This window comes from Metopolophium dirhodum, chromosome 6 (assembly GCF_019925205.1).
Source record: "Metopolophium dirhodum isolate CAU chromosome 6, ASM1992520v1, whole genome shotgun sequence".
NCBI lineage: Eukaryota > Metazoa > Arthropoda > Insecta > Hemiptera > Aphididae > Metopolophium > Metopolophium dirhodum.
The window spans coordinates 19,001,868-19,014,586 of NC_083565.1; the positions used below are offsets into that span (position 1 = coordinate 19,001,868).

Genomic DNA, 12,719 nt, shown 5'->3' on the forward strand with positions numbered 1-12,719 from the left:
TAAGACAGTGAAAACTTACAACTTACAAACTTACAAACACCATATTATTATACTAATGTACTATTTGTTAGGACTCCAAGTCATCAGGTCGTATAGTTTGTTTAGTACCACCGGACCGAAGTTTGCTAGGACTACCACTTTTGTATACCTATATATAATATATATGTTATATCTTAATATGTACAGGACGCCCAATAAATACATGAGTATATAACCAAACGTTGTACTACTATAATGAAGATATATTATGACAATTTAAGAACAATAACGCGACTTAAAGATTAAAATTACAAATACTTGGTCGATGTTTGCACTTTACTGGACGGCTTGTATATAGGTAATATATTTGTAGGTTCAACTGTCTGACGGATCTTCATATCTAAGTACCAAACGTATGCACTATTTATTTTGTAAGGAGTCAAGACGTCAGGTCGTATAGTTTGCTTAGTATCGACTGGCCGAAGTTTGGCTAGGACTTCCACTTTTGTGTATATATCTTTTAATATGTACAGGTGACCAATAAAGACATGACCTGCAAACGTTATACAAATATAATGTGATATATGAACAATTAACAATTGTATGTCATATCTATGATAATATTCAAGAACAACGTGACTTAAAGTTTTCAATTTCAATTATTTGACGTTGAATTTTGGTCTTAACTGGATGCCTTTCACATAATTTTGTAGGTTCGATAGTGCAAGCTTCGTGTCAACGCATTATACTTATATGAAATATTCGTCAGGTCGTATACTTTGTTGCCTGAACTTAGTTTTGCTAGGACTTTCACTTTTGTGTAAATAGTAAATACAATATAGTAACTATACACTTTATATATTATAAATGTACAGGACTCTCAATAAAAACATGGTCAAATGTTATGGAAATAGAACAAAGATATATACCTAATAATTAAAACGCAACATGACTTAAAGTCTTAAATTTCTAATATTTGGTTGATGTATTTGCTCTTTACTGGACGCCCTGTACAATTTTATGTAGGATACGATTACAGAGTTTGTCGTTCCACTGCACTAAATATGCACTTAGTCTAGTCGCTTGTGCATTGTGCACTGCAGTGCAGTATGCGTACGTATATAATATATATATGATGGTTTGATGCGTGGACAATGGAAGCCCGAATTACTTCCGGTATGGAATTTATGAATGACAATGTGTTACACATTAAGCTTATATTTTATAGTTTATTTTTTAAATTTTACTTAAACTTCAGTAACAGGTGTTTTCTGGAGCGCCCGTCTTATCGCAGTTTCCTGCAGCAATTACCGGACGTGCGGACTATAGTTGGAAGTCCTTTGGGCTTCCGGTAAATGATTTAATTACACTAATGTTTCAATTTATATACGAGTAAATCTTTGTTTTTATTTTATTTTCGTGTATTACGATTGTTGTCGTTATCGGACGTTGTGAAAAAGGGGCCTACTCACTGCAATGAGCAGAGTGGAGTCAGATGGATGAAAGTATGAAACAAAGAAAAAATATAAATTTAGTTTTGAGTACATCATTTCAGCAGTGTGATCAAATAATTAAAACCTTACAAATGTATTAATTTGACAGAAATAAAGACATTTTTTGAGTTTAATATTATTGACATTTTATAACCTACTTATACTACTCATAATTACGAGGTACACGATATCTTTCTGTTTAGTACAGCAGAGACGACTGCGACCGTATACGAAAAAGGTATACTTCGATACGAACAACAATACCTTTTAAAAATCTTGGGACCAAAACATGAAATATTTTTTTTTAGGAACCTCGTAACAGAAACGGATATAAGGTACCTACCTATTTTTTTGATTTAAAGGTATTTTAGTTTCAAATCCAATAAATATTTTTATTTATTCATAATGGATAGTAGAATTTTTAATCAATTGTAGTACCTCATAACTAATAACTAATAACTATAATAACTAATAATTATTATAAAATCGTAGAAGTGTAAAAGTATGTTTATCAATAATTATAGAATATTATTATTTTTGTTGTACCTAATAGTACCTATTATGTATCCTCAGTGGCGGATCCAAGGCTTAATTTTTATTTTTTTTTTTTTTGGTGGGGGGGGGGGGAAGCAGAGACGTTGTGTCAGCACGGCATATTTGAATAAATAATCAAATTTAATAATTAAAAAAAATTAACAAAGATCGAAAATATTGCAAGGTTATGAAATAAGCAATAGCGTGACTTTCCGGTGAACTTTTTCTGTTGGATAGTGGTAAAAAAACTTGTATTGAGAACCTTCAAATAATATTTTGTATGTTAGTTATGAAAGAAAAAACTTCTATGAATTTCTAAGTGAAAAATAGTTTGAAAACTTTCGAAATTATGACGAATTTTGTCAAAATTTGAACTTTAAATGCATACAAAAAATAATTGAGCCTATATATTATATATATATATATTTAACTTTCATTACTAAAATTTATAAAGAATCTAGCATTAAATTGTCAGGCTTTTTTATGGAAAATGCATTATAATATAAATGTTTAGTAAACATTTCAAAGGTCTACGGTTATATTAAATGTTGAATTACCTACACCAAAATAATAAAATCAATTTTTTCAAAAATTGGTTTTGCATAACTATAACCACTTTTTTTTTCTCTTTCTTGACATTTTCTAAAACTACTTGGGATTTTCAATTTTCAATTCCCCACACTACCTAACCAAAACGCATTTACGCAGAATCATTTTTCTATGTTTTTCAGTAATCTTAGAGTAAAATCACCCATTGCAAAAAAGATGGAGAATAATATTTTTGGGGAATTGACATATCGATTTGTCTAAAGATTTTTTTGTTTATTTTGAAAGTAAAATACTAATTCAAAAAACAATAAAATATAAAATCGATAAGTCATTCCCTCAAAAATATTATTCTCTATCTTTTTCGTAATGGGTGATTTTATTCTAATATTACTTAAGACATAGAAAATTCTGCGTTAATGCGTTTTGTCTATGTTGCGCGTGTGCCAGAGAGAGAAAACAAATAGTGCGCTGACGCCCATGACACCCTCTTAAGGTTTATGTTTATCATAATAATAATTACAACAAGTACTATAGATAAGTACACGGGACAGTTCAATTAAAAAACCGCGACACATTTTGTACCCCCCGAAACGTACCTATGGGTTGCCTACCTTCAAACATATCATAGGTCCTTATCATTGGTTCGACAACGTCGAAGGATTTCTCATATAGGCATACACTACGATTTTGGGGGGATCCGGATCCTATGTCGCAGCATTTTAACATTGACTGTCTCGTATTAATATCTATAGTATTTGATTACAAGTTACAATATAAATAATAAATATTAAAATATATAATAATTAATAATAGGTATAGACGTATATAGATAATAGATGACGATTGAAAAACGTTCATGTTAAATATCTAAAATATAATGTTGAAATTATGAATATTGACATTTTAACAACATTTATATTTTATTACATATTATAATGCGTAAATAAAAATTAAGTATAAATCTGAAATCTGTATTATATTACGTTTATAAAAATCGGCCTTCGGGCGAATGCTAGCGTACTCTGGTGAGAAATTCTGAACGACTGAACGGTTCTAATTTTTGGCATCAACTATCAAGCATCATGGACCATGGTTCATAGCGTTGACATTTTAAAGATACGAAACGGCGTAACCTTATCTTCTTTACATCGTGGTTGTATTTATTATTTAGTAATATTTACATTGGTCGCCGCGTAAATGCGCAATGTGTGTTAAATGTTGATACTAATTGCTAGTTGATACCATTGTCCATTGATATCAAAAATTGTATACAAAATTGAAAATACAATTTCTTATTGCATTATTACATTAATTTACTATAGAATATAGACTACAGACAAATTACATAGGTACTTTTTTTCAATAAAATGTTGAATTTAAAAGAATACGGTAGCAGTAGTGACGAAGAAGGTCTAACGAAAGATGAAACACCTCTAGAAACACCTTTTAATAATGAAATAAGTGTTCATGAATTAAGTGCAAAGTTTGCAGTAAATGCAGCTCCAAATGTTTTGCCACCTGTAAGTATTTCAAATATCTATTAATTATGTACTGCTCAACTTGATTCTTACAATTTGTTTATTTAAAATTACTATTCGAAAAATTACATTTACCTAGCTCAAGTAGTAAATATTATATTGTATTGTACCCAGGGGTGTATTGGAGCGTGTACGGGGTTTACTCTTAACAATATTTTTAAAATGTATAATGTGTACACTTGAAAAAAATATTAATTTTATAAGTAGGTATGTGGTGGTTATATGGTAAATTGTGGGCAATGAGTATATTATTTATAGTTTGGCTTATTCTATTTTAGATAGTATTGTTTCTTTAAATTCTGTGGTTACCCTCATTAGACAGTGGCATGGCGATCTTGAAATTTTTCAGAGGCTAGTCTTAAGCTGCGTACATACTAGAGCACGCACAGACCGAGCATGTGTGCTCATGTTGTCCGTTTTACAGTGTTGATGGTATGTCAACGCACAAGTGTTTTTAACACAGCGAATGCGAGCCGAAATGTTCGGCTCGCATTCTTTGTGTGTTTGTTGTATTTGATAACGTCCATACTGAGCACATACGATGCACAACATGAGCACACATGCCCGGTCTGAGCATACTCTAGTCTTAGTGTTTACGCAGCTTTATATTTCACCTATCCCGCAGTACCGATAACCCGATAAAGGCATATTTGTAACTAGGTACCTATCGTAGTTATACTAAATTATCATCTATGGGCTATTACCCACCCTTCACCCCTTAAGAAACTCAGATGCGGCCGCCACTTGATTACTTCTTTTGTACACATTATCAATATTTAATTGAGCAACAACACATCTTTTACCAGCTTCGTGCAAATGGCTTTGCTGAACTTATGTTGGCCTAATTCAGTTTTATACATGTAGTTCCTTTGTGTCAGTTTACCTAATCTTCTGGTAAGTGTATCATCAGATGTTCCAGGCTGTTGCCCTTAAAAGTTGGATAACAATTTCGACAAATCGTGAAAATCATACATGCAACTATGCTAGTATACTACTTGATTGATTACAAACACAAACTGCTTACGTGTGATAAGATCTTAAAATGTATTACCTGTTTATGGATTTATAGAAGTAACAACTTACTTTGTAATTTATATTTTTTAAATTACTATTTTGCTCAGATGTATGTTTGTAAGAGGATACAAGTATACTACACATACAGGTATCAAGGTATGGCATTCTTTTGAGCTAAAAAAGGGGGGGGGGGCTACTCAATATGGTATCAATAATAGATGTTTGCTATTTGTAATTCAAATGTTATTAGCATACTAGAAAGGTTAAAATTTGAAGTATTCCTATAAATATGTAATTAGGTACTCTACAGTCCTTCAACTTTTCAGAAAAAGTCCTGATTCAATCTAATGTAATCCGGATTAAAAATGTAATATTACTGAAAAATTGATCATACTCTATACCTATTTAAGTATATAATAACATCTCTATGGCTCTGATTTTTACTGCATATAATGATACTCCACAGTATTTTTCATTATTAAAATGTTTATTGCTTAATAATATAAGTTAAATGATTAAATTTACATAAATTATTATTAAATTTTAATTATGTTTGTAACTAAAACTTTAGTAACCAAACCTCAGTAAACCCTATTACCGGCCCAGATATCTGTGCCTATCGGTTACAACATTCACTAAACTGGAAATTAATTACCTGGTTACAGTAATCATATTAGCAGAAATGATTTATTAGCGGTTAGGGCCGGTTACTCCTCCAAAACATGCCTAATATTATGACATTATGTTATATTTATATTTTAATAGGCACATGATACATCGGTTCAGTATCTTGATGTTGGAACTAAAGAAATCACTCGGAATATGAAGTATGAAGAGATTTTTACACCAGTCGCAGGACCAGAAAATCCTTTCTTAACGCAACAACAAAAAGCGCCTAAGAACATGATGACTGGATTTGTTGAGAAAGCACATATTAGCGATTTCATGTTTGAAACTCAAAGAAGAACATTTCATAGTTTTGGTTTGTTAAAAATAGATTAAAAACTAGAATTATTTTTAATTTTGTTTCTAAATATTAATGTATTGAAGTGGTAAACTATTTATAATATAATATTAATATATTATTCTATTAACTGTACAATTAGGTTATGCTTTGGATCCTACAGTCGATTCCAATGAAATTATTGGTCGTAAGCCAGACGATACCGATGAATTTAAAACAGTTTTTGAATCTGTGCCGAAAAGGCCAGCTGATAAAAGAAAACGTCATAAAAATGACAAACCAGAAGATATTGATGGATATCTAGGACCTTGGGGATGTTATGTTGATGAGGAGAAAATATCAAAACCAGAAGGAGTAAGAATATGTTTTGTATAATTAAAGCGTTTTTGAAATTCCTTAATATTTACTCACGAGCCGCTACTGATTGTAAATCTCTAAACATAAAGAACAAGTATAAAAAAAAAAATGGTATTAATATTGGTTATTTTTACCGGCATTAGACATACAATTAGTAGTGACATGTAAACGCGCAACCCGCGATGAATGTATAACCATATTTTATTAAATATTTATTGGCGTATTGCTAATTGTTTGGTTATAGGAAGATGCTATTGCTATTGAGGAATTCCTTGCCAAAAAACATAAACGCGGCAAAAAAGTTGAAGATAAAAGCTTCAAAGAAAAATCAATTCTACATAGTAATTTAAATTTAAATTTAAATTTATGAATTGAAGTTTTAAATTTAAAATTTTTTTACAGTTAAAGATCCTGTTGATTATCAAGGGCGTTCATTTTTACATATTCCACAAGATGTAGGTGTTAATCTTAAATCAAATGCGCCTCCTGATAGATGTTTCCTTCCTAAAGCACATATACATACATGGCAGGGTCATACCAAAGGTATATCAGCTATTAGATGGTTCCCGAGGTCTGCTCATTTACTTATGTCTTGCAGCATGGATTGTAGAGTTAAGGTATCTATTTAGTTATTTTATTTTTTAAACTATTTGTGTGGTGTATGAAAAATATGATTTATTTTTTAGTTATGGGATGTCTATAGAGATAGAAAGTGTATTCGAACTTATATAGGTCATACACAAGCAGTCAGAGATACATGTTTCAACAATAAAGGAACAAAATTTTTATCAGCAGGTAGAGTATTATACTAATGTATTATGTATAGGATTTATTTTAATTACTAATAAATACAAACATTATTATTTACTTAGCATATGATCGGTATGTTAAATTATGGGACACAGAAACTGGAGACTGCATAAAAAGTTTTACAAATCATAAAGTACTGTATTGTGTAAAATTCAACCCGGAAGAAGAAAAACAACATTTATTTGTTGCTGGTACTGCTGATAAGAAAATTGTTTGTGTAAGTGAAAAATGTTTTATATTTTTTGTTAAAAAAAAAAACAACAATTTAGTTAAATTGATAGTGTTAGTAATTAACATATTTAAACATGATTTTAGTGGGACACTAGATCAGGAAATATTGTTCAAGAATATGAACGACATTTGGGAGCAGTGAACAGTATCACCTTTGTTGATGAAAATAGGCGATTTGTCACAACATCTGATGATAAAAGTCTCCGTGTTTGGGAATGGTATGCACATACATATTATACTACATTTTTATTATAATTAAACAGATTAACAAAAATTTGAAAGATTTTTAATTTAAACCTAAGAAAGGTATTTTAGTTGAAAAAAAACTAATTAATTATTTAAAAATTTTTTTAGGGACATACCAGTGGATATGAAGTATATAGCTGATCCAACCATGCATTCAATGCCAAGTGTAACAATTGCACCAAATAAAAAATGGCTAGCTTGTCAAAGTATGGATAATAAAATAGTTATATTTTCGGCAATGAATCGTTTCAAAGTGAATAGAAAAAAGAGTTTTTCTGGTCATATGGTGGCAGGGTATGCCTGTTCATTAGACTTTTCACCTGATATGAGGTAAAAATTACAAATTATTCATGTTTTAAGCATTGGATATTATTTAACTTTTATTATTTATTTATTGGTTTAGTTACCTAGTCTCAGGAGATGCTGATGGAAAAGTATTTATTTGGGATTGGAAAACTAGTCGTTTGTATACAAAATGGAAAGCACACGACAACGTGTGTATTGCTGCGTTATGGCATCCACATGAGCCTAGCAAAGTGGCAACTGCTGGATGGGATGGACTGATCAAATATTGGGATTAACAAAGATGTACAATGAATATATTTTGGGTATCTTTAGAACGAGTCACCTATGATTTGTGTCATAAGATTTTCAAACGTGTAATATATATATATATATAAGCAAATACCCTTTGACAATTATTATAATTACATTTTTTAAGAATTTTCTTGTATATTATTTCACATTTAATCCTATAGATATTAGCTAGTATCATTGAGTATAATATATACCATATATATTCAATAATAATATTGATTTGGAGTAGTTTTATATATGCAATATGAGTTCAAATTTTTTTTTATATGTTACAATAATTATGCATTAAACAATGATTTTCAATGTAATATTCTAAGTATTGTATAGATAATATACAACTTGGATTGAAAGTTGAAAAATTAGAAAAAATTGTCAGTGACATATTCAGTACTTAGAGGATTATCTTGAAATTTGAAATGTATAAAAATTAAAAATATTTAGTTTTGTTCATGGTTGAATGAGATATAGGCCGTGACACTTCTGATAATTTTCAGTTGTTACACAATTTAAAAACAATAAATCTATAAAATCTACCTAACATTCATTCTTATGATCATGAAATGAAGCTATTTACTTTGAATAAGATATATTTTGGGAATTTAACGTAATTAAATAAGTAAAACCTCATTTCATATTTAGAGATTGCAAGAGAAAGCCACTGTCATCCAACATAAAATTAGTTACAATAAAAACTATAGACCTGCAGAGTTGAATATTTTTATATTTTTATTTACGCTGTAAATAAATAAAAACAATAGAGAACTCACATGCTATATTAAGTGCTGAGTGTAGTTTGTCATTGAGCATGTATCTGAGTTAAATTTGTAGACAATGGTTTATCATTGATTACAAAAAAATGGTTCCGAGTGAAGGGCTGTCTGTATATTAGGATATTTTGTATTTTTATATAATATTAGTAAATAGTAATACAGGTTGTTGCACTAATTATTGACAAATAAATAATATGTCCTCAATTCAGGACTGACGTACCATATATATTAAAGGATGAACATTGATAATAGTTGCACGCCAGTATAATAAAAAATATATTAGAGCTAACACTCAAGAATAGGGAAATAAAGATTCTTAATTATCATAAATAAGATAATAAGATATCAAATGTAATAAAATGTGTAGTAGGAAAAAAATATATAACATACATTATGTCAGATTAAATGTTGTCTTCATATAATACTATAATAGTATAATACCTAATATTATGTTAGTAAAAATGTTTTGCGTCTTAAGATAAGATGCGAGCCACAATTTGACTACCCCTGATATATATATCGTTATTTGTTATTTATATTTTAATCAACAAAAGTCTGTAGAAATGTGGAACTTGCTTTTGCTATACAACAAAATAACAAAATCACTTTTGTAAATATTATCAATTTTTTATTTATTTTTTAGATTCCCCGATGAAGAAAAAATGGTAAATTTTAATCCTCTAAGTACTCTCTAGATCCAATATGCAACCAGAAACCAACCTTGAAGTTGAAGTTTGAAATTCTTTTATTGCTTAAAAGGGACTGACAAAAAAAAAAAAAAAAACGTAAAACCAGTACATTCATGAATCATGGGGTCTGAAATCTCCAATTGCTGAAGACTATAAGATCATAATTCATAAAATAATATTAGTATTTAGTTTTTAAGAATAATTCTAAATAATAAATATACAATTTAAAATACATTTTTTGAGGTAACATATCATCCACCAAATGGGAACCATTATATCTGTCACCTAATTATCTAAAACCAAGGTCCTCAGGCAGGAGCTGATCTAGCATTTATTGTACTAGGGATGCTCAAGAATTGAATTCTCTTGGGTACAGAGTATAATACTATAATCAATGATTAAATATACAAACAGTTATATTTTACTATGATAATATAATACATTTAATTATTTCATGAATCTTACAATAATTGTATTCTTACACATAAGTCAACTATTTCAAAATTTTTTTCATATTACATTAAAATAGTTTTAAAAATTCACAAGATATATTTTTGTTTTCCAAAATTATTTTATTATTAGGAATGAGTATTTTTGGCATGATTTCTTGATGCTACTGCTATGTAGCCTTCAATGAGTATATTAGAGTTGTTGGTTCTAATTTTTTTAAAGTCTTATTTAACCTTTTCATGGACATCAATATTTTATTTGCATAGTATTCAACTTAATTTCCTTGCTTTCAAACTCCAAATAATTTGGGTTTGATAATACAAACAACAAATACTTTGTAGTCCACGAAGTTGTAGTGCTTTTAAAAATGGGGTAAACATACTTTTCCAGCAAATAACTCAGATATTACAGTTACCCAGAGTGACAACACAAATAAAATATATGAGATGCCAACTTGATGACTATTTGGTAGTTGATATGGTTGACCGCCAATCTCTGGTATATGAAAACCCATGGGAAATACAACGGCAGCAAAACAAAATAGTACCACTGAAAAAATAAATAGTTGTAAGTTTATGTAAACTCTGAAACATATTCAATTTAACTTACTGGCAGTAAATCCTACCCAACGTGCATATGGTATAACATTTCGGTCCCAATGCGAAGAGGCCAGCAAAATTATGGTGGTAGTTATACATATACACCCAATGAAAATACTGACTAAAGCCAATAACCATTCGAGTCTCAGATCAGGAGTAAAACACACTTGTGGTCTGTTAAAGAGGGTCATACACGTCCACATCAAACCCAATCTGGTGTCACCTAGAAACAAATTATCTTAATATTAGGATCACAAGAATTAATTAGGTACTGTATTTACTAATCCTGCTAAAAATAATTATGAGCTAATAATCACCTCCTACATCGGTTATGATCCAGTCAGGCATCGCCAAACTGACGATTGCAAATACATCGGCCAATAAGAACAAAGTCCCCGAAATAACAGTAAGTTTGTCCATATTAACGTTTTGCAATTTCAACCCATGATAAATTATAGAAATCACCAAGTGTCACTAAATGTTTCATAATTATTAGTTTATACATTTATGATTTCTACACTGCTGTAGTAGGATACATATTAAGTTGTATTTTAATAGTTTTGTCTGAAACTGTCAAAAAGTAAAATGTAATACTCAAAATTCTAAAATAATAAAATTTATAATTATTAATTTATAATTTTATCACAGAATTTTTCTGTGATATTATTATTTATTATGATAATGAACAATGATAGTAACGTGATAGTGTTATCTCATTGCTACCATATTTGAGATTAACGTTGAAGAACAAGAAGCAACAATATGAAAATATTGAGAACCAACTTTTATTATATTTATTAATTAATATTATGCTGCATAGTGCAGACTTTCAGTCTGTCACTCTGTTGAGTCTGTAAATCTCTACTTCTCTGCTACTCGGATGAGCAGTAATAATTACAAATTACTAATTAGTCACATGAGATTGAAAATAACAATTTATAAACTGTAGGTATTTATAGTCAACAGTAAGTTGCGGATGGTGGATTGTGGGTATGTCATAAAAAGTTCTGAATACTATTTAAGGACTATAAGAAAACGAAGATTTTGAAAGCAGTTTATTATAATTCATGAACATCAGCTGAAAATTGAATGGGCCCCATACACGATCAATAATTATTGTGTCAATTTATTTTTAAAATATCAAAACATTCAAAACCATTTTGATAGGTACCTATTTATTAGAGAATAATTGATCGTGTATTGTGAATTTTAGGGGCACAGGAGCATTAAATCAGTACTTACGAGAAAACATTTTTTCGACTATTTATACTCAGATGAGAGTTCTGATTTCGTACTTTGGTAGACCGTTCATTATAAATTGTCGTTCTACCCATAGTGGCCAATTTGTTGACTACTACTATGATTATCAAACATGATTTCACGTCGTATAACGGAACTCCTATGCTGGCAAAATTACTATAGCCTACAAATTTTAATGCGAAATCAAAATATAAATAACAGAATTAGCAAAAAAACTAAATGTTTGGACGAGAACTTTTTCATAGAGCCTTAATCTAGGTATGTCTATAGTCTATACCTACATGTTTTTTGGTAAAATGTGTTTTGGTCATAATTGTTGTGGAATTACATTAGGGCCCGTTTTACAATAATAGTTTAAACCTCGGTTATGCACTTACCAGTTACCACTGATTTTACCGGCCGAATTCAGTTTAACATGTAATACGGCCAATACGGGCCCGTCAGCGGTATAAAATGGCGACGACTGTTGGTCGCGGTGCGCACGCGCGAAGTAATACTGCGTAGGTGTTCGTGCGCAGAATGGCTGCGCGCCCGTCGGACAGTACAACAACAAAAACACATCGCGAATCGCGATAACCACAGCAGCTGTGATAACCGCATCGTCCATCGTTTTAGTGCTCAGACAGTGCTCTACCATGA

The 12,719-nt window shown here is 30.2% G+C and overlaps 2 protein-coding genes across 4 annotated transcripts; one reads left to right on the plus strand and one right to left on the minus strand.

Annotated features, from left to right (window-relative positions):
- Positions 1–3,619: 3,619 nt before the first annotated feature.
- Positions 3,620–8,439, plus strand: LOC132946151 (pre-mRNA-processing factor 17). The gene is made up of 10 exons (XM_061015995.1): positions 3,620–4,075; positions 5,873–6,089; positions 6,214–6,425; positions 6,673–6,769; positions 6,831–7,045; positions 7,115–7,223; positions 7,301–7,455; positions 7,554–7,687; positions 7,824–8,045; positions 8,119–8,439. The coding sequence occupies exons 1-10, from the start codon at positions 3,923–3,925 to the stop codon at positions 8,294–8,296; spliced, it is 1,692 nt and encodes a 563-aa protein (XP_060871978.1). The 5' UTR covers positions 3,620–3,922; the 3' UTR covers positions 8,297–8,439.
- A 1,729-nt stretch (positions 8,440–10,168) lies between these two features.
- On the minus strand, positions 10,169–12,700 carry LOC132946152 (uncharacterized protein C16orf52 homolog A). Of its 3 annotated transcripts, none has more exons than XM_061015997.1 (4): positions 12,458–12,700; positions 11,138–11,294; positions 10,831–11,043; positions 10,169–10,770 (listed from the first exon to the last, which is right to left on the minus strand). In XM_061015997.1, the coding sequence occupies exons 2-4, from the start codon at positions 11,238–11,240 to the stop codon at positions 10,583–10,585; spliced, it is 504 nt and encodes a 167-aa protein (XP_060871980.1). In that variant the 5' UTR covers positions 11,241–11,294; positions 12,458–12,700; the 3' UTR covers positions 10,169–10,582. The 3 variants fall into 3 exon arrangements, with proteins under 3 accessions (XP_060871980.1, XP_060871979.1, XP_060871981.1); XM_061015996.1 differs by having other exon boundaries at positions 11,138–11,390; XM_061015998.1 differs by lacking the exon at positions 11,138–11,294.
- Between the last annotated feature and the right edge of the window lie 19 nt (positions 12,701–12,719).

Excerpts from the sequence above, each read along its gene's own strand:
- LOC132946151 (XM_061015995.1), top strand. The coding sequence starts at position 3,923 with ATGTTGAATTTAAAAGAATACGGTAGCAGTAGTGACGAAGAAGGTCTA. Across the intron at positions 6,090-6,213 it reads AAGAACATTTCATAGTTTTG|GTTATGCTTTGGATCCTACA; the intron begins GTTTGTTAAAAA and ends CTGTACAATTAG. Across the intron at positions 6,770-6,830 it reads AGAAAAATCAATTCTACATA|TTAAAGATCCTGTTGATTAT; the intron begins GTAATTTAAATT and ends ATTTTTTTACAG.
- LOC132946152 (XM_061015997.1), bottom strand. The coding sequence starts at position 11,240 with ATGGACAAACTTACTGTTATTTCGGGGACTTTGTTCTTATTGGCCGAT. Across the intron at positions 11,044-11,137 it reads GATCATAACCGATGTAGGAG|GTGACACCAGATTGGGTTTG; the intron begins GTGATTATTAGC and ends ATTTGTTTCTAG. Across the intron at positions 10,771-10,830 it reads TTGGGTAGGATTTACTGCCA|TGGTACTATTTTGTTTTGCT; the intron begins GTAAGTTAAATT and ends TTATTTTTTCAG.